Below are 25,193 nucleotides of genomic sequence, written 5' to 3'. Positions count from 1 at the left end.
ACCATCTCTCCGGCCCTACCCACCGTACCATCTCCAGCCCCCTACCTGCTGTGCCATCTCTCCGACTCCTGGCTGCTGCTTTGTTTTGGTTTGGGGTCACACCCCAGCGATGCTCAGGGCTTACTCCAGCTCTCCCCTCAGGGATTGCTCCTGGCTCAGGAGATCATACAGGTGCTGACTGGGGTTACCCATTGTACTATCACGCTGGTCCCTCCTTGGCTGCTGCTTTTGGCCCTCGGCACCAGGAATCCCACATGTGTTCCAGCCCTGTTGCCGTCTCCCGGCCCTGGAGAATAGGTTCGGTGTCTTTGCCGCTGCTGCAGGCATTCCCGCCCTGTGTGCCACTGTGAGTGTGTGGTTCTCTGACCCCTCCCAGTGTTTGCATTTGGACTCCTGACACCACATCCGGTCACGTCCAGGCTTCACCTGCTGAACCCTGTGGTCCTGGGTGCCTAGCGTCAGTCCCCTTATGTCTGCCGGGACAACGGGAGGTCCTGAGCCTGGTGGCCGGCTGAGGGCAGCCCTCCTCACATGGCAGCCCTCCTCACATGGCGTCACTGCCATGTGGCCGTTAGTGCTGGGACTTAAACAGTGTCTGGGAGCCAGCCCCAGCCTTCTGCAAATGCCTAGTCTGACGTGTGGGATGGGGTGAGAACAGAATCACAGACAAGTAAAGGGTACCGCAAATTCGGCCTGTGCGGTGATGAAGAAACCAATCACCAACCGCCTGCGGTCCAAGAGGACTTCTAGGAGGCAGTGATGTCTCAGATACCCAAGGCTGACAAGAGCTAGCCCCATGCAGGAAGAGGCAGGGCCAGAAGCAGCATGGAGCAGTCAAGACTGTGAGCTGAGCCAGAACGCGGGGACAGCTGCCGCGCTGCAGGGGGATTCGAAGGGGAGTCTGAGAGCCTGCAAACGGAGAAGCGGTGGCAGCCCCCTGCCCACCACTCCAGCTGTTCGCCCCTCGGGCCACCCCATGGGTTGGTGGGGTGTCCAAACAGTGGCCACAGCCTAGTAACTCGGTTCTCCCACAGGTCCGAGGAGGCACCCACGCGGAGAGAGGCGACCATCATGCGCCATAGGATCGCGCCCGCCACGCGCCCCCCGCACCGCGCCTGAGCCGGGCGGCGAGTCCTCCAAGCCCAGCCCCTCAGCCCGCGCGCGCGGCCGCACCATGAGCCACGGGCCGAGCCCGCGCCTGGCCGAGTCCCCGCAGCTGTCCAAGGGCAGCCTGCTCACCATCCTGGGCAGCCCGGTGCCGCCGGAGCGCAGCGGGGACTCGCTGCCGCCCACGCCGCCCAGCGGCACGCCCTCGCCGGGGCCGCTGCCGCCGCCGCCGCTGCCCCTGCCCCTGCCCCCGGCGCCCCCGCTGCTGGCCGACGGCGACTGGGAGAGCCGCGAGGAGCTGCGGCTGCGGGAGCTGGAGGAGGCGCGCGCGCGCGCGGCGCAGATGGAGAAGACGATGCGCTGGTGGTCGGACTGTACGGCCAACTGGCGGGAGAAGTGGAGCAAGGTGCGCGCCGAGCGGAACCGCGCGCGCGAGGAGGTGCGCCAGCTGCGCCAGCGCCTGGACGCGCTCACCAAGGAGCTGGCGGGCGCGCGGCGCGAGCGCCAGGAGGCGCAGGGAGAGTGCGAGGCGCGGGGCCGCGAGCTGGCGCGGCTGCGGGGCGCCAGCGACGGGCCCGCGACGGAGCCCGAGACGGAGCACGAGCCGGTGCGCGACGTCGGGTCGGAGAGGCCCCAAGGCAGCCAGGTGAGCGCGGAGAGGGGCGGCGCGTGGGGAGTGCCCAGCGCATCTGGGCAGAAGCGGTCGCTGGCAACTGGGAGTTTTTTAAGGTCCGCGCCTCGTGGGGGGGACCCCCAGATCAATCCCTTCCTGAGGACACCCCCCCAGGGGAGAGACTCTCAGGTTTCGGAGGGCGGGGGTCCCAATCGAACAATCTGTTCGTTCAGCCAACAGAACCAAGGGCTCCGAGATAGCATCCATCAGAACAAAACTAGCAGGAGCCATAGCACGGAGGGGAGGGCGTTCGTCTTGCACGCGGCCGACCGGGGTTCCATCCCTGGCATCGCATGTGGTCTCCCAGCACCGCCAGGAGTGACTCCTGAGCGCAGAGCCAGGGCTCAGTAAGAGCTCAGAGGAGGTCCCGGGTCCAAGGTGGCATGCACAAAGGCGCGAGGGCTTCGTGAAGTTTCCCTGAAGGAGATACTGAGCCCTGAGAATAGAGGGGTGTGGCGGAATGGCTGTGGGCGGTGCAGGAGGCACAGGAAAGCGTCCTCGTGGAGCAAAGAAAATCTGGGGCTCAGGAAACTGGAAGGAACTAGAACTGGTAGCTTTCTCCTGAGGTGATGCAGAAGGAGCACTCGTCCCCACATGCATTGTCTAGTGACAACCCCCAGACCCTCTGAGTCAGAATTAAATTCTCAGCTTTCCCCGCAGGTGACTAAGAGGGTAGCTGAACCCCGTGAGGTCCGGAGCCCCAAGCCCTGAGCAGAGGACAGCCATGAACCGCGGAGGGGCAGAGCCGGACTGGCTACTGAGTTTCCTGCTGTCTTTCTTTTCTCTCCCCCATGGGCCAGCGTGCTCTTGCTTTTTTTTTTTTTGTTCCAAACTTCTGGCTCTGTGCCTGTCTGGGGGGTCAGCTCGCTGGCCCTTTGGGGCCGTGACCTGTCTCTCCCAGGTTCCCTGTGGGTGAGATGGCTTCCCAGACACCTCCAGACAGTCGCAGATGCTGGGAACTGGAATCTCAGTCCTGGGGCGGCCCACGGCCCATTCTGGTCTGGATATGGAAACCCGGGCCAGACTCTCTAGAAGGGTGGGTGCTTGGGAGAAGGTCCGAGCAGAGCTAGTGGTCAGAGGCCCACCTTGGGGCGCAGGAGGGGGTAAGGGAGCCAGGGACCCAGCCTTGAGCTCCCATCACTGCGAGCCTGCGGTGACACTAGCCTATGACTCCCCCAGCCCTGATGTCTCTCCAGGGAACAGGGACCCTTGGTGGCTGCAGGTGGTGAAGATGGACAAGCGAAGGAGGGAGGAGGAGCGGGGACATGGGGGCCTAGAGGGCTGCGTAACGGACCCCACAGCGCTGCCGTCAGACCCTGCGCCCCACGGAGGCCAGAGGGCGGGGGATCAGCCAGCGGGTCAGCCTGTGTCTCGGTGCCCACAGGAGCTGGAGCTGGACGCCCTGCTGAAGAGCAGAGCAGAGGAGCCAGACGGCGGCTGGGAGGTGAGCGGGCTTGGGGCCGGGGCCCGCCGGGGCAGCACAGGCCGCCTGGAGAGAAGCCGGTTGCCATGGGAGGACACTGTGGCCACTGAGGAGGACACCTCCAAGCTGACCGCCCTGCGGCTGCGGCTAGATGAGTCCCAGAAGGTGCTGCTGAAGGAGCGCGAGTGAGTCCTAGTGGGCGGCGGGGAGCAGGGTCAGGGGCTGTGGTGGGGCGGGGTACCCTTGAATCACAGGTGAAAGTGGGTTCCCAGGGGCCCAAGCCAGGTCCTATGGGGGGGGGGGGCGTGTTGGCCTTGCGTGTGGCCAGCCTGGATTGGATCCCGGCATCCCATTTGGTCCCACAAGCACCGCCAGGAGTAATTCCTGAGTGCAGAGAGCCCTGAGCACCTCTTAAGTGATTAAGTGATTAAGTGATAAGAGAGCCCTGAGCACCTCTAGGTATGACTCAAAAAAGTCACTGTCTCTGTCCTTCCATTGTTCATGGATTTGCTCGAGCGGGCCCAGTAACGTCTCCATTGTGACCTATTACTGTGTTTGGCATATCAAATATGTCACGGGGAGCTTGCCAGGCTTTGCCATGTGTGTGAGATACTCTCGGTAGCTTGCCGGGCTCTCCCAGACCCCAAAAAAGTGAAAAAATAAAAATAAAGGACAATGGGTTTCCTGGGAGGTAGGCTCACTGAGCTGTTTGGGTCACAGCCTTGGACCCTTTGCGGCGCACACAACCCCAGGGCCCTCCCTGCAAGCTTTTCCTTTTTTTGTAGTGTGGAGGGAGCACATCCTGCCATGCTCAGGGGTGACACCTGGCTCTGCACTCAGGAAATGTGCCTGGTGGTGCTCAGGGCACCATATGGGATGCCAGGGATCGAACCCAGTTGGCCATGTGCAACACAAGTGTCTTACCGGCTCCAGCTCCGACTGCTTCTTCTTTTTAAGAAAAAAAATTTAGACTCTGGGTGTTGAGGCATCTGCTCGGGGCTGGGCTCTGTGCCAGCCATGAGGAGATAACCATAAATAAGACCAAATATGGCCCGAGTGGTCAAGCCCGGCCTGGCACGCACAAGCCTTGGTTCCATTCCTGGCATCACGTGGTCCCCAAGCACTGCCTGGTACCCTGGTGGCTCCCAGCAGCACCCTGGTAGCTGCCAGGCTGAGCACACCGGGTGTGCCCCCTCCCTCCCCGACACACACACACACACACACACACACAGTAATAAAACAAACAAGTCCCTGCCTTTGCAGGCTTTAGTCTCGCGGGGAGAGGGGACCGTGGGCTAAGAGGAGAGGCTAGAGGGGGGACACAGCAGGGCAGCTGGGCCATGAATGAGGGACCTAGCGAGATGGGGTGGGCTGGAGATAGAAATATGATACTGAGGACAGTGTGTGAGACCCCCAGGCCAGGCAGGCCGGGAGAGTGGCCAGGGAGGAACGTGGGACACGGAGCCCCTGGGAAGCAGCCAAGGACACAACCCTGAGACCGCTCTGCCAGCTGGCCGAGCGTGAGCAGGACAGAGCTGTGTCTGTGGGTGAGACAGGTGGTCACTGTCACCTTGGCCAGGGCACGGCCTCCCTCTCAGAACTATTTGCAGTGCCCTTTTTTTTCTGCCACACCCAGCAGTGCTCAGGGCTCACTCTGAGCTCTGTACTCAAGGATCATTCCTGGTTGGTGCTCAGGGCACCAGGTGGGGTGCCGGGGACCAAACCCGGGCCAGCTGTACTCAAGGCAAGTGCCTGACCTGCCGTGCTCTGGCTCGGCCTCTGCAGTGCCCTCTTTCTATCCAGAGAGCAATTTCCCAGGTGCCGTCAATGGTCCCTGTGCACCGCTTTCTTGGCTTTGTTTGGGGTTCACACCCAGTGGTGCTCAGGGCTTGCTCCTTGCTGGCTCAGGGGACCATGTCGGGTACCAGGGATTGAACCTGGGCCAGCTGCATTCAAGTCTCTTTTTAGAAACTTGCTTTGTGAAGGTCGGCTGGAGCAATAGCACAGCGGAAGGGCATTTGCCTTGCATGCAGCCAACATGGCCAAACCGAGTTCGATTCCTCCGCCCTCTCCGAGAGCCCGGCAGTATCCGAGAGTATCTCGCCCGCACGGCAAAGCCTGGCAAGCTATCCATGATGTATTCGATATGCCAAACACAGTAACAACACGATGGAGACGTTACTGGGCCCGCTCAAGCAAATCGGTGAATAATGGGAGGACCGTGACCGTGACCGCTATGTGAAGGTGAAGGCAGGATCAGGGCGGTGCTTCTGTCAGCCACAGAGCCCCCATGAGTGCCAGCAGACACTCCCACCCCAGGAGCTGGGGGCCAGCGTGGAACAGATTCCACCTCAGCCCTAACCCTGCCAGTCCTTGGGCTTCAGGTAACTTCCAGCCACAGGCCCTACCTGAGGCAGACAGAAAGGAAAGGAAGGGGATCAATGATGAAGCAGAAATCATCCCTTTTTGCTTTATCCTTTTTTTCTTTTTTCTTTGTGTTTGGTTTAGCCCAGCCGGTAGCTCACCTGGCGCTGCCATTGGGGTGCTGAGTGCTGAGTGCGCGCAGTGCTGCTCTGAGTCGGCTGGATAGAGCGTGTGGGAACCAGGACAGAGCTTGCAGCGTGGCTCGCCTGTCCCCACTGACAACGGAGTGCCTCCAGCACTTAGTCTCCTCTTGGTCGAACTTTATTTACAATTTGTGATTTTTTTCATTTCCTCAATGGACTGGAGCGATAGCACAGTGGGTAGGGCGTTTGCCTTGCACATGGCCAACCCAGTCGGCCCAGGTTCGATTCCTCCGCCCCTCTTGGAGAGCCCGGCAAGCTACCTAGAGTATCTCGCCCTCACGGCAAAGCCTGGCAAGCTCCCTGTGACGTATTCGATATGCCAAGCACAGTAACAACGAGTCTCACGATGGAGACGTTACTGGGCCCGCTCGAGCAAATCGATGGTCAACGGGAGGACAGTGCTACAGTGCTTGGTTTAGCACACCCGGCAGTGCTAGGGGTCACTCCTGCCTTGGTGCCCGGGGGTGAGGGGGGATCACTGCTGTGCCAGGCCCGGAGCCCAGGCCTCCTGCATGCTCAGCACAAGCTCATCACCCAGACCCCAGAAATGACCCCAGAAATGTCATGCGTGTGACACGGATGTGCTGGACCCACCCATCTCCACACCTTGTAGGGATCAGAGTTGTCGGAGGAATAACAGCGGCCTTGGTGCATGCTGGCAACACTGAGCTGCAGGGGCTCAGGCCAGGCGTCGTGCTGAAGCTCAGTGTGTGCTTTAGCTTTGTGTGTGCTTTAGTTCTGTGTGTGCTGAAGCTCTGTGTGTGTGTTTGTTCCGCTCAGTCCCTCCCAGGATGGCTGCAGAGGCAGAGGCAGATGGGCGGGGCTGGCAGTGTACAGGAGCTGGGCGGCCTGGGACCAGGTTTCCCGAGCCCTGGGCAACCTTAGACCATGCTGGGAAGAGGCCAGGGGTGGACTTCCCTCCTCGGCCAGCGCAAGGCTCGCTCGGATTCTGGAAAATGCCCCCTATAGCACAGAGGGTCCTTGGCATGGAGGGGCTCGGAGTAGGGAGGGCTCCAGTTTCAAAATCAGCGATGTCCTGGGTGGGGAATGCGGGGGCACAAGTCCTGGACATGTCAGCCAAGTTGGTACCCCCGCGGCCCCTCAGTCACTCCCTGTGAAAGTGATGACCAGAAACACCCCAGGTTCCTAACAGGCCCCAAGAGGAGGTTTGGGCTCCTCTGAGAACCCCCATGAAAGCGTGAGCTGCTGCCTGGGGACTTAAGTCAGTGGGTAGGCAAATTATCTGAAATTTTGGAGTTCTAGGAGCACGTGGCCGCTCTTGTGGCCAGGCGACATCTTATGCTATTCATGACAAGCAATATGAAAGGAAGTGTGGGGGAGATTGTCCGCCATAGAGACAGGGCAAGGGGTGGGATTGGGGTGGGGGGATACTGAGGTTCTTGGTAGTGGAGGATGTGCACTGGTTGAGGGTTGGGTGATTGATCATTGTATGACTGAAACTCAAACAGGAAAGCTTGGTAACTGTATCTCACGGTGATTAAAATATTAATAATAATAAAATAATATTTACATTTTGAATTAGAAAAAAGTAATGTGGAGTTCATGCCCAACTCAATCAGCTTTATCAATGGCTAATAAATAGCAGTACTCCTACATTAAAAAGAGAGAGAGAGAGAGAGAGAGAGAGAGAGAGAGAGTAGGTAGGGCGCTGCCTTGAATGCAGCCAACACAGGTCTAATCCCAGATCCCCTGATCCTGCCATGAGTGAGCACAGACCCAGGAGCACCATCAGTGCGTGCTCCCCACTCCGGGAAAAAAGAAAAGAACAAGAAATGCTGGACTCTCTGAGGGGGGTAGCACTGTAGGCTGTGAGGGGACGAGCCCCCCCATGCAAGGCTGGGACACAGACTCGTATTTGTGGCTCAGGGCAGAAGATGGGGAACCCCCCCAGTGAAGAGGGCAAGAGCTGACCCCTGTCCAAGAATCCTTAGAGAAAACATTCCAACTTTTAAAAAAATATTTTATTAGTGAAACACCATGAGATACAGTTGTAGACTTACAATTTTTTGTGCTTGGGTTTCAGTTATACAATGATTGAGTACCCATCCCTCCACCAGTGCCCATTCTCTACCACCACTGATCCCAGTATCCCTCCCATCCCCCCAACCCCCCACCCTACCACCCCACCCTGCCTCTGTGGCAGGACATTCCCCTTTGTTCTCTTTCTCCTTTTGGGTGCTGTGTTTTGCAAAAGAGGCATTGAGTGGCAATCGTGTTCGGTCTATAGTCTACTTTCAGCATGCATCTCCCATCCTGGGAGGATCCTCCCAACACCCTTTATTTGGTGCTCCCTTCTCTATCTGAGCTGCCTTTTCCCCTAGCATGTGCGGCTGGCCCCCAAACCATGGAGTGAACCTCCTGGTACTTATCTCGGCTATTCTTGGGTGTTAGTCTCCTATTTTGTTACTTTTGAAAACATTCCAACTTTGAACCCCAAGTTCAAACCAAGCCTCACAGACATCCCTTGGTGACGAACTCAGGACCAGGCAAAGCAGACACGTTCTTAGGGAAGCCCAGTGCCCTGGGCACCTGGTTAGCCCCCTAACTGTGAGTTGGGGGGGGGAAAGGGGGCCTACTTCTGGGAGAAACGCAGATGGGGTGCTTGACCCCGGGCTTTGAATGCTGAAGCAAACACCGTGGGCCAGACGGGGTCAGACTGCGCCAAAGTCCTGTGAGCGGGTGGCAGGGGGCTCGCCCCAAGTGTGTCCCTGTGTCCTCCCCAGGGATAAGCTGGCCCTGAGCAGGAGCATCGAGAAGCTGGAGGGGGAGCTCAGTCAGTGGAAGATCAAGTACGAGGAGCTGAGTAAGGCCAAGCAGGAGATGCTCAAGCAGGTGAGTTTGACACATGGCCTGATGCCAGCCATCGAGCCCCTACGCCTGCCGCCACTGTCAGACATGGGCCTGCCGCAGGGACCGGCCAGCACAGAGCATGAGGACCAACAAGAGGCAACAAGAGGGTCTGCCAGAGCAAGAGGCAGGGTCCCCCGCATCACCGAGACAGCTCTGGGGGTGAGGCACGGGCCTGGCCTGTGCAAGGGCCCAGTCTCACCCCTGACACTACCCAGCCCCTGCTCCTCCAGATGCCCTGGAGGTCCCCGGCATCGTCAGGCTCAAGCACTGGGCAGCCTGAAATGTTCCCGCAGCTCTGCCAATAGTGGTACACGGGGCCCCCGAGCTCAGTATGGCTGGGGAGACACCGCTAGGGAAGTGATGTAGGAGGCAACCCTGAAAGCACAGGGAGGAGAGCCAGAGAGATGGTGCAGGGGAGAGGCACTGCGAGCAGAGAGATGGTATCATGGAGAGGCACTGGGGAGCTGAGAGGTGGTGCAGGGGAGAGGCACTGGAATCTGAGAGATGGTACAGGGAAGAGGCAGTGGGGAGCAGAGATGGTGCAGAGGAGAGGCACTGGCCTTGTGTGTGGCTGACATGGGCTAAATCCAACACCCCATATGGTCCCCCGAGCTCCACCAGGAGTGACCTCTGAGCACAGAGCCAGGAGTAAGCCCTGAGCACTGCCAAGTGTGGCCCTACACCCCACCAAAATGGGTAGAAACCCCCTCGAGAGCTTTTGAGACAATGTGGGGCAGATTTCCTGCAGAAGGCACAGCAAGTGCAGGGCTCCTGGGGCTGGAGTAAGCAGAGAGAGAGAGAAAGAGAGAGACAGAGAAGGAGGAGGGAAAGGGGGAGTGAGAAAGGGAAAGGGAGGGAGGGAAGGAGGGAAGGGGTAGAGAGAGAGGGGAAAGGGGAAGGAGAGAGGGGAGGGTATTGAGAGAGCCGGGCTGGAAGGCGGAAATAGCCAGAGGAGCCAAGTCTCTGTAGATCAGGACCGAGGAGAGGATCCTAGAAGGAGCGTTCACTGGGCTTCTGCAGTGTGCCAGCTCTCAGGGAATCTCTTGGCAATTAAGGAGGCTGGTTGTGTTCCAGATTCCACCTCTGCAGAGTGGAGACTAGGGGCGAGTGGGGGTTCACGCCACCTGTGCAGTTCTTCCTGGCCACCAGGGGGCGCTGCCCCTCCAGAGAAAGGCGGGCCGGACCTGCTGTTTTCCAGGTGGCCGAGGGGATCTCTAACCTGTCTGCTCTGTGCCCTGGGAGAGACAGACACTTACTGGAGAATTCTTAGCTTCCCACACCCCGCTTTTCCCCCCAGAAGAATCTGCATTATTTCATTGGTTTTTTTTGGGGGATTGAACCAAGACCTCTGCCTGCAGAGCCCATGCCCCTGCCTTTAAACCGTCTCTCTGATCCCAATCTGCATTATTTTATGCTTTGTTGCATTCTGTTTGAGGCAACATTCAGCTGTGCTTAGGGCTCGCTCCTGGCTCTGCGCTCAGCGACCGCTCCTGGTGGGGCTCTCCCTATGGGATGCCAGAGATCGAACATGGGTGAGCCACACGCAAGACCTGCACCCTGCCAGCTGTTCTGTCACTTCTGCCCCGACTTTGTTATTTTTAAAGCACCCCAGGGCTGGAGAGATAGTACAGTGGGTAGGCCGCTGGCCTTGCACACAGCCGATCCAGATTCAATCCCCAGCACCACGCATGGTTCACCAGACACCCCCATGAATGATCCCTTAGTACAGACGCAGGAGTAAACCCTGAGAACAGCTGGGGGGGACTCAAAAATCTTTTTTTAAGTAATGAAAAATGAGGGGGCTGGAACGATAGTACAGCGGGTAGGGCATTTGCCTTGCACGCTGCCGACCCAGGTTTGATTCCCAGCATCCCATATGGTCCCCCGAGCACTGCCAGGGGTAATCCCTGAGTGCAGAGCCAGGAGTAGCCCCTGTGCATTGCCGGGTGTGACCCAAAAAAAAAAGCGAAAAAAAAAAAGAAGAAGAAAAATGATTCTGATGTGACTGCAGGCCCTTGTTGAGATCCGCTGAGGGCTGGCCGGTGCCCAGACCAGAGACACATGTTACCAGGTGCTGCATGATGAGGAGCAGGGGAGGGTGGGCGAGTCTCCCACAACTGAGTCTCCTCGGATCTGCGTCCTGCAGAACGTGGCAGGAAGAGGAGGCAGAGCGATAGTACGGCGGGGAGGGCATTTGCCTTGCGTTCAGCTGACCCGGGTTCTATGCCCAGTATCCCGTGGGGTCCCAGGAGTGACCTTGAGTGCAGAGCCAGGATAAGCCCTGAGCATCATAGAGTGTGACTCACCCCCCCAAAAAAAAACCACAGGTAGACCCCGTCAGCCCTACCAGGGACAAGAATGGGTGTGTTCCCAGTATAAGGCCGGGCTGTGCTCTGGACCAGGTGTAGTGAACTGAAGAAAGAGGGGCAGACTGAACCAGGGGCGCCTACTTAAGTAGGGGTGGGTAGGTCCATCACTGTTCTGTAAAAGCTCGAGGGCCAGGCTGTGGGAGCTGTAGGGACGTCACTGAGAGGCAGGAGGCTCACTGAAGGGTCTTTGCTGCATGTCCAGCATAGCCCGACAGGCCCCTTGCAGAACCCCCAACACACCCCAGAGCTGGTGCCCGGCTGGGTCCCTCCCGCCAGCCCCATCACTGGCCGTTTCTGTCCCACAGCTGAGCATCCTGAAGGAGGCCCACCAGGACGAGCTGGGCCGCATGTCTGAGGACCTGGAGGACGAGCTGGGAGCCCGGTCCAGCATGGACAGGAAGATGGCCGAGCTGAGGGGTGAGGTGAGGCCCCTGCCCGACGCCTGGGCGCCCCCAGGTGCCCCCGGCCGGGGTCCCCGCCCAGAGGCCAGAAGGGCCTCGCATCCTGCAGCCCAGGGCGGGGCAGGCGCTGCTGGAGGACAGTGGCCTGCCGGCGCAGGGGTGAGGGCGGAGGCGCGATGGCCAGGCCCTCACCCCATCCACGCTCGCAGATGGAGCGGCTGCAGGCGGAGAACGCGGCCGAGTGGGGTCGCCGCGAGCGGCTGGAAACCGAGAAGCTGGGCCTGGAGCGGGAGACCAAGAAGCTGCGGGCGCAGGTTGGGGATCTGGAGGAGGCGCTGGCCCGCCGGCGGCGGCAGGCCACCAGCGCCCTAGACTGTGACCTGCGCGCCAGCCAGGCCGCACTCTTCGAGAAGAACAAGGTGGGTGCAGGGACCGCGGTGGGCGGGGCGCGGGTCTCTGTGGGCGGGGTGAAGGGACCACAGTGGGCGGGGCGCAGGCCTCTGTGGGCGGGGCGAGGAGGCTGCAGTGGGCGGGGCGCAGACTTGACATCCAGGGGTCCCCCGGCTCCATCCCTGGCACCTCATGGTCTCCCACATACCACCCCAGGAACAGAACCCGGAGGAGCCTCGAGCAGTTGACACCACACACACACACACACACACACACACACACACACACACACACAGCAGAGCCTAGCACATCTCCAGGCTTCCAGCCTGCACTGCCTGGGGTCTCCCTCCACAGCCTCAGTGCCTCTCAGACAGTCGGTGGGAGATGCTGGGGCAGGCATGCCACACCAGCACCCTGGACCCTCCCCACGTGTGTCCGCTGACTCTCAACACCACCCCAGGAGCTGGCAGACCTGAAGCACGTGCACGGCAAGCTGAAGAAGCAGCTGCAGGAAAAGGTGGCTGAGCTGGCACATGCCAACCGGCGGGTGGAGCAGCACGAGGCCGAGGTGAAGAAGCTGCGGCTCCGGGTGGAGGAGCTCAAGAAGGAGCTGGCCCAGGCTGAAGACGAGGTGAGGGCCTCTAGGACTGGGGGGTACTCTGGGTGCTGGACCGGGAGCTGGAAGTGTTGGGAGGAAGGAGGTGGGTTTGGAAGGGAGGGGAGCAGGGGTAAAAGGGGGAGCATTGGAGGGAGCAGTGGTGGAGGGAGCAGGGGTGGAGGGGGCAGGAGTAAAGGGACCAGGATTGGGGGAGGCAGGGGTGCGGGAAGCAGGGTGAAGGGGGGAGGATTGGAGGGAGCAGGGGTGAAGGGAGCAGGGGTGGAGGGAGCAGGGGGAAGGGGATTGGAGGGAGCAGGGGTGGAGGGGGCAGGAGTAAAGGGAACAGGATTGGGGGGGACGGGTGCAGGAAGCAGGGTAGAGGACGCAGGGGTGGAGGGAGAGGAGCAGGGCTGGAGGAGCAGGGGTGAAGGGGGAGGGTTGGAGGGAGCAGGGGTGGGGGAAGCAGGGGTAGGGGAGCAGAGATGGAGGGAGCAGGGATGGATGGAGAGGAGCGGGACTGGGGGAGCAGGGCCGGGGTTCTTCACGGCCTAGCTCACGGGAGACAGTTCTGCAGACGGGACCCCCAGGGAGAGATGACAGGAGTTGCGGGGCCCCCAGCTGGTGGCCCCAGGTGACCCCAGGCTCTTGGCTCTGCTCACGTGCAGCTGGACGAGGCCCACAACCAGGCACGCAAGCTGCAGCGGTCGCTGGACGAGCAGACGGAGCACGGCGAGAACCTGCAGGTGCAGCTGGAGCATCTGCAGTCCAGGTGCCCGCCGGGGAGGGGGCAGGGAGGACCAGGACAGACAGCCCCCCAAGGCCCAGAGTCCTGCTCCCGGGGAGCACAGAGGAGGAAGCGTCTGGGGCAGCCTCCTTCCCTCCCTCCAGACAGGAAAGGCCACAGGGGGGGGCCCAGAAGCCAGGGATGGGAGCACAGGAAGCAAGGCCGGCTGGACCCCTGGGGGACGGGAAGGACACTGGAAAGGCAGACGTGGGCGGCAGGCAGCGTGTGGGGCCAAGGCTCTGGGGTGTCACTGATAAGCCTGTGGCCCTTAGGGGCCCCCAAGCTGGTTAACCCCAGGCCAGTTGGGACCAGGGCAAGCCTGACCGTGGGTGGCAGACGGACCATGGCAGCCTCCTTGGGGGCCTCGGAGGACGCACCGGACCCTCCTCCCCAGCCAGCACCTGTGAATCACACCTCTCCCTGCAGAGGCAGGCCGGGCACCCGTCCCTACCACCCCATCAGGGCCAGCCGCGTCACCACAGCTCCTGCGGGTGCTTCCAGAGCCAGAGCCCGGGCAGGCCCTCACCCGCCTTCACCTGTTTGACAGCCCTGGCTCTGCCACTGGCTGCCTGGGTGGCAGGGATCTCGGCGTGCTGTGAGGTCCTGGGCCACTGACTTAACCTCTCTGTGTCAGGGTTGTTGTTGTTTTTTTTCCCCTTCCTCGTCTGTAAAATGGGTATGATAGCAGCGCTTCCTTCCCCCTTGGCTGCAAAGAGCTTAAAGACGCTCGTAAAAGGGCCGGGCTGGTCCTGAGTGCTGAGCCAGCTCCTGACTCAGCCTGGGCTGCCTGCGCTCCCGGGGGCGGCTGTTTGGGTCAGAGACAGGAGGGAAGGGAAGGGCTTTTCTCTCGGGGCACCAGGCACTCGACCTCACTCTGCACCGTGCTGAGGATCAATCTGTGGCCCAGCCTTCTTGAGAGGCTTAAACCAGCCTCAGTTTCTCCACCTGCCTGTCATGCAGGGGTCCGGGGAAGGCTCCCAAGTCAGTCAGGCTGGAGCAGTAGCACAGTGGGTAGGGCGTTTGCCTTGAACGTGGCCGACCCGGGTTCGATTCCCAGCATCCCATAGGGTCCCCTGAGTACCGCCAGGAGTAATTCTTGAGTGCAGAGCCAGGAGGACCCCCTGTGCATTGCCGGGTGTGACCCAAAAAAAGCAAAAAAAAAAAAAAAAAAACCAAGTCAGGCTCACTGTCTGGCCAGCGCTGCCCACTCCAGGGCCACCCACTCCCACCCCCAGGACCCCCGCTCCCGCTCCTCCTGAGACCACTGAGGACCTTCTTCTTCCACACGGCGGCCGGCGGGCTCTGTTTGGCCTCCAGGGCCTCCATGGGGTGGGCGGAGTCTCCAGGGCCGAGGACTCCTTTGATTTCCCAACTTTTGTGCTTTAATGTTCGGGGACAGGGCACTAAATCACGGCGCGGTAATGGAGGCGCGGCGGCGGCCCCCCACCCCGTGTTAATAATTCATGCCTTCCAGTAAGAGGCGGCCGGGGCCTGCTGCGGGGGGGAGGGGCAGCCTGTTTGCCTCATAAATTTTGGCTTGAGGGACGTCCACGGTCGGAAGGATTGGGGGCTTTCTCCCGGACACGGTGCTGGAGGAGCCTCGGCCCCCTCCCCTCGGTGTTCCCGGGTCCAGGATCTTCGGAGCCCAGCGACAGAGGGGCCTGGGACTAGAAAATTCGTTGACTTCAGCCCGGGATGCTCCTGGCCAGGCCATCTGCAGGGCAGTGGGGGCACCCCGTCTCCTCCCTCTGCTCCGGATGAGCAACAGTACCCTGGAAACGGCGCTTCCCTTGCCTGCAGCCGACCCCGGTTCGGTCCCCCAGCATCCCAGAGGGTCCCCTGAGCCCCACCCTGAGCGCAGGAGTGAGCCTTGGGCACAGCTGGGTCTGGCCCCAAAACCAAACAAAAAATGAGATGAGGTCATGGGGAGCAGGGCCCCACTGTGCCAGGCGGCCAGAGGCGCAGGGGTGACCCCCTGACCCTCCCCCGTCACTCCCCACCCCAGGCTCCGCCGGCAGCAGCAGAATGCCCCGCTCTTTGGGAAGATCCGCGGCGCGCGCTTTGGCAGCGAGGAGGCCGCAGACGGAGCCAGCGACCTGGACGAGGATGAGGACCTGCAGCTCCAGGTGGCCTGAGCACCCCCTTCACCGACCCCCGTCCCGTACCCCTTCCTCCCAGGGGGCTGTCCAGGACGGAGCTGTGACCCCCCCGCCGGGTCCCACATGATTTCTCTCCACCAAAGCATGGAAGCTGGGCAGGGTCCGTCAGTGCCCGTCATAGGTGGGAGGGCCCAGTCCCGACGCTCGATTCGGGGTCACAAACACAGGCTCTCACGCCTGGCCTCAGCGTCCCCCACTACCCAGCCCCTTTCTGTCTGGGGAGAGAAGCGGGTGTCAAGACCCCACCCTGGGCTGTGGGATTGGGCGGGGCCCCTCCTTGTACAGTGTGATCAACACAGCCTGCAATAAAAGGACTTGAGGCCAAGGGCTGCATGCGTGAGGCTGGGGGTGTGTGGGAGAGCACTGGGCCAGACCTCGGGAAATGCATGCATGAGAACGTCACTGGGTGAAGGGCCTTCTGAGATGCTGAATGGCCCCAAGCTAACCTCTGGGAAGGGAATGAGCCCAGCCTGGTCCCGGGGCCTGGTGCAGTTTCCTCAAAGGAATAGTTCTCAGTTCTGTCGTCAGATGGAACCAGGTCTCTGCTCGACCCATTACTGGTGGTCTTCGAGCCTCTGTTTCTCCATCTCAAAGCTAGAGCCTCGCTATAAAGGAATTCATCCGGAGCTCAGCAAAGATTAGCTGGTACTGAAGTGGTCGCCGCTGAGCCCAGGAGTACTGGCCAGCCAGGCTCGGCTGTAAGGAATAATAAAGTCCCACAGGTGGGGGCCAGAGAGATAGTACAGTGGGCAGGGCACTTGCCTTGCACAGGGCTAACTTGGTTCGCTTCCTGGCACTGCGTATGTTCCCCCCAAGCCCACTCAGGGAGTTAGCCCTGAGCACAGAGTCAGGAGTATGTACTGAGCTTTGCCGGGTGTGACCCCAAAACCAAAAATAGTAATAATAATAAAAACTTCTAAAAAATAAAGTCCCAGGGGCTGGAGTGATAGCACAGCGGATAGGGCATTTGCGTTGCACATGGCCTACCTGGGTTCAATTCCCAGCATCACATATGGTCCCCGAGCACCTCCAGGAGTGATTCCTGAGTGCAGACCCCAGAGGAACCCCTGGGGTTCCTTTTTGGGTGTGACCCAAAAAACCAAAAATGAATAGATAAATAAGGGGCTGGAGCAATAGCACAACGGCTAGGGCATTTGCCTTGCATGCAGCCAACCCGGGTTCAGATCCCAGCATCCCATATGGTCCCCTGAACACTGCCAGGAGTCATTGCTGAGTGCAGAACTAGGAGTAATCTCTGTGCATCACCGGGTGTGACCCAAAAAGCAAAATAAGTAAATAAAATCCCACAGCTGGTCGTTCATGCAGCCGCGGGTGTGAATCTTTTTACCTGTCACCCAGACCTGTGTAGGGAAATTACAGGTCATTTTTTTAAAAATATTTCATTTCTAAGCCTTCTATGGCCAGCATCTTGATATTAGATCTGGTGGAAGTAGTTATTAAAACACAGAAGCCCGAGCTCAGGCAGCGAGGCCCCCTGAGCACCGCGGGGAGCCCCGGGTGACCCCTGAGTGTCACTGAGCCCACGCAGAGGGCCATCAAACCCGCACCGCCGGGAGTGACCCCAGCTGCCCCCTCCAGCACAGCCCGAGACGTGCCGTCCCTGCAAACACATGCACCGTCATGTGCATTTCAGCTTTGGGGCTATGACGGGCAGTGCTCAAGGATGACTGCTGCTCCCTGGTGAGAGGAGGTCGCTCCGAGCCATGTGGCAGGGGCACATGGTGCCAGGGAGGGAGCCCAGGCCTCCTGGGGCTGCACTTCTCCCCCTGCCCTGCAGACACTCTCCAATCCGAGGGAGGACTGCAGCTGCCTGCTTGCTGAAGGAAGGGGCATTGGCAGAAGCGTTCCAGCGTGTGACAGGTAGTGAGCTCCCCGTGTCAGAGGCATGCAAGGAGAAGCAGGCATCAAGAGAGTCTTCGGAGGGGAGAGGCATGTAAAGGCATTCCTTTCTCTTTTTTTTTTTTCCTTCAGATTTTGGGCCCTATATGGTTGTACTCAGGTGTTGCTCCCTGTAGTGCTTAGGGAACCACAGTGTCAGAGATGGAACCCAGACCTCCTGCATGTAAAACACGCACTCAGCCCTCTGAGCTGTCTCTCTGACTCGGGAGCCACTTGTAGTCCTGTTACGAGGGACCCCCAAGGGGCCAGAGCGATAGCATGGCAGGTAGGGCACTTGCATGCAGCAGATCTAGGTTTGGGTCCCCGATATCCCCTATGGTCCCCTGAGTGCCCCGAGCAGCATCAGGTGTGGCTCAAAACACACATACACACGCACGCACCAGTGCCGGCACAAAAAGGGCTTTGGGAACCCTTTTCTACCCAAGTTCTTTCTGTTTTTCCCTCCCAAGCAGGAAGCTGGGCAACCAAGCTGCCCTTTGACCCCGGGAGCCCGGAGCCAGGCCCTCCCTGACAGCGGCAGTCCCAGGCCCTCAGGGCTGACCTGCCGCAGCAGACACAGAACAGACCCTCCACCACTGCAGGCTCCCCCAGACTCCCTGGCACCTCCAGCGAGATAGTGCAGGGGAGGGGGCAGCGCGGGGCCGACGGGGCGGGCGGGGCCCTCCCAAGAATGTCAGCCAGAGCCGGCTCCCCTATCCTGGGCAGGAGGCGCAGCTCCCTGCAGAGCACACGCAGGTACTGGGGGCTGCTGGCCGGCCCTGCCCTCCCGCCAGCCCTTCCTTCCCCCACTCCCCCACTCCCCGATGCCTACAGCAAAAGACACCCGCCCTGCCGGCAGCCGCTCTGGCTCCCCCTAATCTCTGATACCTGGATGGACGCTGCCCCCCTGATCCTAGGGACGGGCGTGCCCTCCCCCTGGGCTGAGGAGTAGGCCTCTGGATGCTCCCGCACTGGGCCAGCCTCCCCTCCGAGGCTGTGGGGGTTGGGGCGAAGGAGGAGGAGGAGGTGACCCTCCCAAGGCCACTCGGGTAGTGGACCCCGCTCAGGCAGCCCACTCTCCTGTGGGCGAGCTGCCCCGCAGAGCCCCACCTGGCTGCATGGTACCTTGGCCATATGGAACTGTGTACACACACACACACACACACACACACACACACACACACGCACACACATCCGCCACAGTCTTGCCTCTCCCATGAGGTTTGTGTTTAGAGCACCCTCCCCTCTCAGCTCTCATTCCCCTCCCCCTCCCCCTTCCTTTTCTCTTTTTCTTTGGGGTGTGTGTGGGGGAGGCTGGAGTGATAGCACAGCGGGTAGGGTGTTTGCCTTGCATGCTGCCAACCAGGGCGACCCAGGTTCAATTCCTCCAGAGAGCCCGGCAAGCTACCGACAGTGCGGTGGGGGGGTGGAGGGGAGAGGCACACCAGGCAGGGCTCAGGGGCTGCTCATATCTCAGTGCTCAGGGACTGCTCAAAGGACCATCCAACCTGGGCTTCTGCCTCCAAAGCTGGTGGGGTGTCCCCCATCCCTGTTTCTATTTTGATTTTTCTTTGACGTTTCTTGGTGCCGGGGGTTGACCCCAGGACCTCACCAGTGCTAAACCACTGAGTCAGCTTGCAGACTTCTTTTTTCTTTTTGCTTTTTATTGGTTTTGTTTTTTTGGGCTGGAGCAATAGCATAGCGGGTAGGGCGTTTGCTTTGCTCATAACCGACACGGCCAACCCGAGTTCGATTCCTCCGCCCCTCTTGGAGAGCCCGGCAAGCTATTGAGAGTATCTCACCTGCATGGTAAAGCCTGGCAAGCTACCCGTGACGTATTCGATATGCCAAACACAGTAACAATTTCCACAATGGAGATGTTACTGGGCCTGCCCGAGCAAATTGATGAACAACGGGAGGACAGCGACAGTGACAGTGACAGTTGCTTTTTTGGGTCACATCCGGAGATGCACAGGGGTTACTCCTGGCTCTGCACTCAGGAATTACTCCTGGCGGTGCTCGGGGGACCATATGGGATGCTGGGAATCAAACCCTGGTCGACCTCATGCAAGGCAAATGCCCTACCTGCTGTACTATCGCTCCAGCCCCAGAAATTTTTTTTTAGCTGAAAAAAAAAATGTAGGGGCTAGAGCAGTAACACACAGGTAGGGCGCTTGCCTTGCACTCAGTTGACCTGAGTTCGATTCCCAGCACCATAGAAGGTCCCCCAAGCGCTGCCAGGAGTGACCCTATTCAGAGCCAGGATCAGTCTGGAGCATAACTGGGTGTGGCCCAAAAAACAGAATTTAAAGTAATAAAAAAATGGTGGGGGTTCAGATCATACCCAGTGGTGCTCAGTGGGGTTGCCCCAGGGAGTGCTGGTTGCTATATGCAGCCCCTGCTTAAACCCCTTCTTTGAGCTCTCCCAGGCCCCCAATTTTTTTATATTTGTCTTGGGGGAGCCACACCCAACTCAGGGGACTATGGGTGCTGGAGATGAGACCCAGACCTTCCACACGGCCAACTCTGCCCTGGGAGCCGTCTCCAGGCTTCCCGTGGGCATCTTTACAGGAGGGGAAGAAGAGGGGCTGGAGCGATAGCACAGCGGGTTGGGCGTTTGCCTTGCACACAGCCAACCCGGGTTCGATCCCCAGCATCCCATATGGTCCCCCGAGCACCGCCAGGAGTAATTCCTGAGTGCATGAGCCAGGAGTAACCCCTGTGCATCGCCAGGTGTGACCCAAAAAAGCAAAAAATAAAAAAAAAAAGGAGGGAAGTGGGGGACAGGCAGAAGAGTGGGAATCAGCTTCCCTTAGCCTCAACCCCAGCCCCTGCCAGTGCCCATGGGTCCCTGGCAGGCCTCTCTCAGGCCGGAAGAATCCCCCTGAGGGACCCGAAGTCAAGGCAGCCCAGGCCAGCGGTGCCAAGGCTTCTCCTTCCAGGCTGGAGAACCGGCTGGACCAGATTGGCCCCTCCCAGCCCTTCCTCCCCACCAGGCCCCTTTGGGAACTGGAGTGTGAGCCCCCTTGCTACCCTGCAGAGGGGACCCTGCACTTACCCCACCAGGCAGCCTCTAGAGACCCCTGCCTTGAAATCCATGCCCAGGAGTCAGCCGCCATCCTCACCCCCGGCCCTTGGGACACTCTTCATTTCTAGACTCAGCTGCTTCTTGGTTCTTCCGGTGTTTTCTGCTGTTTTCTAGCAAACTCCTGTCTCTCTCAGGCTTTCATTTCTCTAAGAAATAAGGACAGGGACCAGAGAGATAGTTCAGTGGGTAAGGCGCTTGCCTGGCATGTGTTCAACCTGGGATCAATCCCGGCCATCCCACATGGTCCCCTGAGAACTTGACGGGGTAATTCCTGAGTGCGGAGCCAGGAGTAACCCCTGAGCATTGCCAGGTATGGCGAAAAAGAGGAGGAGAGGGGGAGGAGAAGGAGAAGAAGAAAGAGGAGGAGGAAGAGGAGATGATGATGGGGTCAGGAGTCAGAGATAGTACAGCAGGTAATGCTCTCGCCTTGCATACAGCTGACCTGGGTTGGATCCCAGCACCCCATATGGTCCCCCGAGCCTGCCAAGAATGAGCCCTGAGCTCAGAAATTAGCACAAAAGGGGCCAGGAAGCAGTAGGGGGGGCACAGGGCTGACTCCAGTTCCATCCCAGATACCACGTATGGTTTCCTGAACACCACCAGAAGTGGTCCCGAGCACAGAACCAGAAAGAATCCCTGGACGCTGCAAGGATGGCCCCCAAACTAGAAAAAAAATTAAAATAAATTGGAGATGAGTAATTGGGCTGTCTGCACCCACACCCAGTGCCCACTGGGCTCTTCCAGTTCTCTTTCCGGCTTTCCCTGTGCTCTGCTTCCCAGGACCCTGGCACCCTATCTTCCTGGGAACCTGCCAGCCACCCTGGGCACCCCTCTGGGGCAAAGGGAGGGGCGGCGGTAGAGGCAGCCCCTGGGAGCCAGCTGCAGTGCTCAGCCCCCACCCCGCTCCTCTGCCGACTAATTGCAGGTTACACGATGCCAGCTGCCACCCAGGCCCGGGGCGGGCGGGCGGGCAGGCGCCTCCCTGGAAAGCCTCCTGGCGCCCTGCCTTCACAGGGCCCAGCTCTGCCCCATGGTACTCAGACCCTGCTGCCCTAACAACACGTGACTCTTCGCCAGAGGCTTCCCAGATGCCCACCTCAGTGAGGAGCATCCTGCCCCCTTTGGATAGAGCAAGGGCACTGAGTCCCCACTGCCGGCTGAGTCACGGCTCCCTCCACTTCTGGGCAACGCAAGCAGAAACTCGTGCTGCACAGGTGACCCCGCTTCGAACCCCTGCCCCGGGGCCAGCGCCTGGACAGACCCCACCCCTGGGACCACATCTGGACAGACCACGGTCTTCCCAGCACCACTCTGTGTCGTGGCCAGAGTCTCTGTGGCCTACTCAGCTCTGCACAGCCTCGGGGACGCCTCATCTGCCGGCTCCTCCTGCAAGCCAGGGGCCTGCCCGGCGGGGCACCCAGGCCCCGGGTCTCCCAGGGAGACCCTTCCCATCACTCTGCAAGCCCCCTCCCCCCACCCCGGCCGCTCTATCCTCCTGAGCTAGGGGAGCAAGCAGGTCTGGAGAGCAAAGTGTCTCGACAAGGAAGCCCTGCTCTTCCTTTCTCTTTGGTTTTTGGGCCACACCCAGTGGTGCTCAGGGCTTATTCCTGGCTCTGTGCCCAGGGATCTTTCCTATTATACCCCTTCCAAGGTAATAACTCCAGAGAGATTTGCCTCAACCCTTCACGAGGCACAGGTGCCAGCCTCCCTCCCCAACCACAAGCCCCCCAGCTTTAGTTTCCACTGATGTGACGCAGAGGCAGAGGGTCTACCGGAAAGGACCACCGTCAAGTCTCCAGTATGGATGTCTGCTCCTGCGGCACATTTGTACCAGGACACTCATCTGTGTATCTGTGAGAGATAGATCTCTTGGTCAGGAGAGCAGCTGGCCAAGCCTAGGGGAGCCCATGTGTGCACACCCCCCGCCCCCCGTGAGGCTCCCCCTGCCCCCACTCACTCACCACCCGGCAGCCCAGACGCCGGATCCCAGGTTGGAAGAGGGGATGGCGGGGTCACTCTTGATGAGCAAAAATACCTGGGTTTGCTCTTGGACCACCAAACCCCACCTGCACCCCGTTTGCCTAATAAGCTGGAGCTCAGTGTGAAAGCAAATCCCTTGGGAACTTGGCTGGTGGGAACCCTTTTATCTGATAACCTTTATCTGATCAGCCCCATCCCTGAAGGGTAAACTAAGGAAGTTGCCAAGCTGGGGGAGGGAGAGGGTCAGAAAGGAAACAAACATGCCTGCCCAGCAGACCATCCCCTGGAGGTGCTCAGAGCTGACTCCTGCCTCTGTGTTCAGGGAGCACTTCTAACTGGGCTCAGGGGGCCTCTGGGGTGCCAGGGATCCAACCCAGGTTGACCACAGGCAAGGCAAGCTCCGTGCCCGCTGTACAATCTCTCTGGCCTCCGCCCCTGCTATTTCTTCGGCTGCTGCGTTCAGCCCCGTGAGGGAAACTGGGGCTTACCCCGTCTGCAGGCTTTGCAGGTGAGAAAGCTGAGGGGTTTCTGAGGCCTCAGAACCGAGAAGCAAAATCTGAACAGAGGGTAGCTCTCTGCAGACACCCAGCGGCTCCTGGGCAGTGAGCCGGAGGCCCCCAGACCTGCTATCTGGATCGGGTCTCCATGCAGCACTATTTTTTCCTTTTGGGGTCACACTTGACAATGCTCAGGGGTTATTCCTGACTCATGATCTCAGGAATTACTCCTGGCAGTGCTCGGGGGACCCCATGGGATGCTGGGAATCGAACCCGAGTTGGCTGCGTGCAAGGCAAATGCACTACCTGCTATGCTATCGCTCCAGCTCTATATGCAGCTTTAACTCTCTTCCCTTATAACCGCCCACAGGCCCGCTGGCCTCTTTATTTTTGTCTGTTGTTGTTGTTGTTGTTGTTGGGAAGCCACACCCAGCAATGCTCTGGGGTTCCTCGTGGCTTGGTGCTCATTAGTGAGCCCTGGAAGTGCTCAGGGGCCAAGCGTGGTGCAGTGAGCCAGGCCAGAGACCACTGCAGCCACACGCACAGGAGTGGGGGGTGTGCCTGATGGCACTGCCACAGCCCAGAAGCCCATTGGGGGCTCCCTGCACACTGTACCCTCCACCCAAAGCCTCTTTCCAAAACCTCTTCCCCAGTGAGACCTTCCAGACTCTCCCCCCGCCCCCCCCGCCCCGCGCACCCATACCCCATTCCTCACCCACCGCCTGTCTCGGCAGATTCTTGCCAGATTGCATCTCCTTCTGCACCTGCCCACTGGTTCTGGTGCTGGTGCTGACTGCCCACTCCCGAGCTGGCCCCTGAGTTCCCCGAGGGCTAGGAGTTGGTGTGGGTCGTCACTTGGGTGCCCCCAACCCCGGGCCTGCCCCCACGCCCAGAGCTCAAGCTCACTGCCAAGGAATAGTGAAAACGGGCACAAGAGAGTGCGAGCACCCCCTGCCTGGCCAGGCTGCCCCTCTCTGCTGCCCCTTGGGGCCCTCCCTGCTCTGGGCACCCCCAGGCCTCGACTCACCCCCAGGCCTGTCCGCAGAGGCTCAGGTCGGTCTAAGGCAGCAAGAGCTGAAGTTATAAATTCGGGCAGGCAAATGCACTGCACAAAGTTTTTCTTTTCCTTTTTTTTTTTTTTGAGAGGAAACTTAAAGATGCAGTGCTATTAAAAATTGATATTTCAATGAGATAATCCCTCTCCTAGGCTTTTAATTGATTGTCTAAAAAGCCTTCCTCTGTTGTTATGCTTCTTTATTTGCAGGGGCCATTAATTTTTTTATGGACGATCAAACCCGGATGGAGTGGAAAGGGCTACCACACAGCAGACTCAAACGGGAGCGGGGGGTGCCCGGCATGCATCGGGGGGCAACCAGCAAGGGTGGCCCGGCCAGGAAGCTGGTCTCCCTCTAGATCCTAGGGAGAGGGGAGCCCCCTGCCTGCCCAGGACACAGTCCCCGCCCCCAGCCCGAGCCTTCATGAAGGGGGACCGTGAGAGCCCTTTGGCTGGGGGCGGGGGTCCCTGACTACTTGCTCCCTTGGCCTGGGCCCCGCCTCTCCCTCACAGGCTGAGTCTAGAGACAGACGACGACGATGAGAGCAGTAGGAGCTGGACCCCAGGCTTCTGCCACACTCCGCCTCTCTTGTGTCCAGTGGTGTGACCTTGAGGTTGGAGCAACAGAGCGATATCCCCTCCCCCCCACACTCCCCATGAGAGAGCCTCAGTCCCCCCTCCTCATCTCCTTTTGGGTGACTCGGTCAACCTTTGGGTTCTGCTGCCACAAAGGTGCTCTGCGCACAGGGTTTTGTCTGCTGGTCTGTGGGAGTCCCTGTGAGCACCCCACCCCAGCCATGCCCTGGGCAGAGCAGGAAGGGAGGCAGGCCGGGCTGGCTGGGCCTAGCCTTCCTTCGCTGTCCTCCCTCTGAGCTGCTCAAGCTCAGGACCCCACTTGTCTGGGTGGGTGAGACTTGCTAAGCAGGGCTGTCTTCACATTTGTGTTCTGACCAGGCCTGCAAATCATGAGTTGATTTATCTGTCTGAAAATAAGCTACAGCGTCGGAGGGATGGGACGACAAGTAGGGTGTTTGCCTTGCACGTGGCCGACTTGGGTTCATTCAAATGCCTGAAATCCCTGAGCACTGCCAGGAGTGATTCCTGAGTGCAGAGCCATCGCCGGTTGTGACCCAAAAAGCAAACAAACAAATAAATAAAAGTAAGATACAGGGTGACTTCCCAGGGCAGGGAACCCCTGCATTTAGCCATGATCTGTATCCCAGGACCCCAGAGGCCCGCAGCACGGGAGTGATGGGCTGGAGCGATAGCACAGTGGTAGGGCGTTTGCCTTGCACGCAACCAACATGACCGACCCGAGTTCGATTCCTCCGCC

The 25,193-nt window shown here is 59.7% G+C and overlaps 2 protein-coding genes across 2 annotated transcripts in view; one reads left to right on the top strand and one right to left on the bottom strand.

Moving 5' to 3' along the window:
- Positions 1-1,163: 1,163 nt before the first annotated feature.
- CCDC102A (coiled-coil domain containing 102A) lies at positions 1,164-15,350 on the top strand. Its single transcript, XM_056136614.1, has 8 exons — positions 1,164-1,753; positions 3,165-3,388; positions 8,515-8,623; positions 11,316-11,432; positions 11,621-11,830; positions 12,262-12,432; positions 13,065-13,168; positions 15,189-15,350. The coding sequence occupies exons 1-8, from the start codon at positions 1,175-1,177 to the stop codon at positions 15,316-15,318; spliced, it is 1,644 nt and encodes a 547-aa protein (XP_055992589.1). The 5' UTR covers positions 1,164-1,174; the 3' UTR covers positions 15,319-15,350.
- POLR2C (RNA polymerase II subunit C) overlaps positions 6,230-25,193 on the bottom strand; it is a 54,861-nt gene continuing 35,897 nt past the window's right edge. Inside the window, exon 11 of the mRNA XM_056136618.1 lies at positions 6,230-6,240. The gene's annotated coding sequence lies outside the window, so the exon portion shown is untranslated. The remainder of the gene's footprint in view (positions 6,241-25,193) is intronic.

The sequence above is a fragment of the Sorex fumeus genome, unplaced genomic scaffold, assembly GCF_029834395.1.
Source record: "Sorex fumeus unplaced genomic scaffold, SorFum_2.1 ptg000122l, whole genome shotgun sequence".
Lineage (NCBI taxonomy): Eukaryota > Metazoa > Chordata > Mammalia > Eulipotyphla > Soricidae > Sorex > Sorex fumeus.
The sequence above is the reverse complement of the archived record's forward strand: the minus strand, read 5'-3'. Positions and strand labels throughout refer to the sequence as shown.

What these genes read in the sequence shown, in the direction of transcription:
- CCDC102A (XM_056136614.1), top strand. Translation starts at nt 1,175, where the DNA reads ATGAGCCACGGGCCGAGCCCGCGCCTGGCCGAGTCCCCGCAGCTGTCC. An exon ending in AGAGGCCCCAAGGCAGCCAG is followed by an intron (nt 1,754 to 3,164) that starts GTGAGCGCGGAG and finishes CGGTGCCCACAG; the next exon opens with GAGCTGGAGCTGGACGCCCT. An exon ending in TGGCCCAGGCTGAAGACGAG is followed by an intron (nt 12,433 to 13,064) that starts GTGAGGGCCTCT and finishes GCTCACGTGCAG; the next exon opens with CTGGACGAGGCCCACAACCA.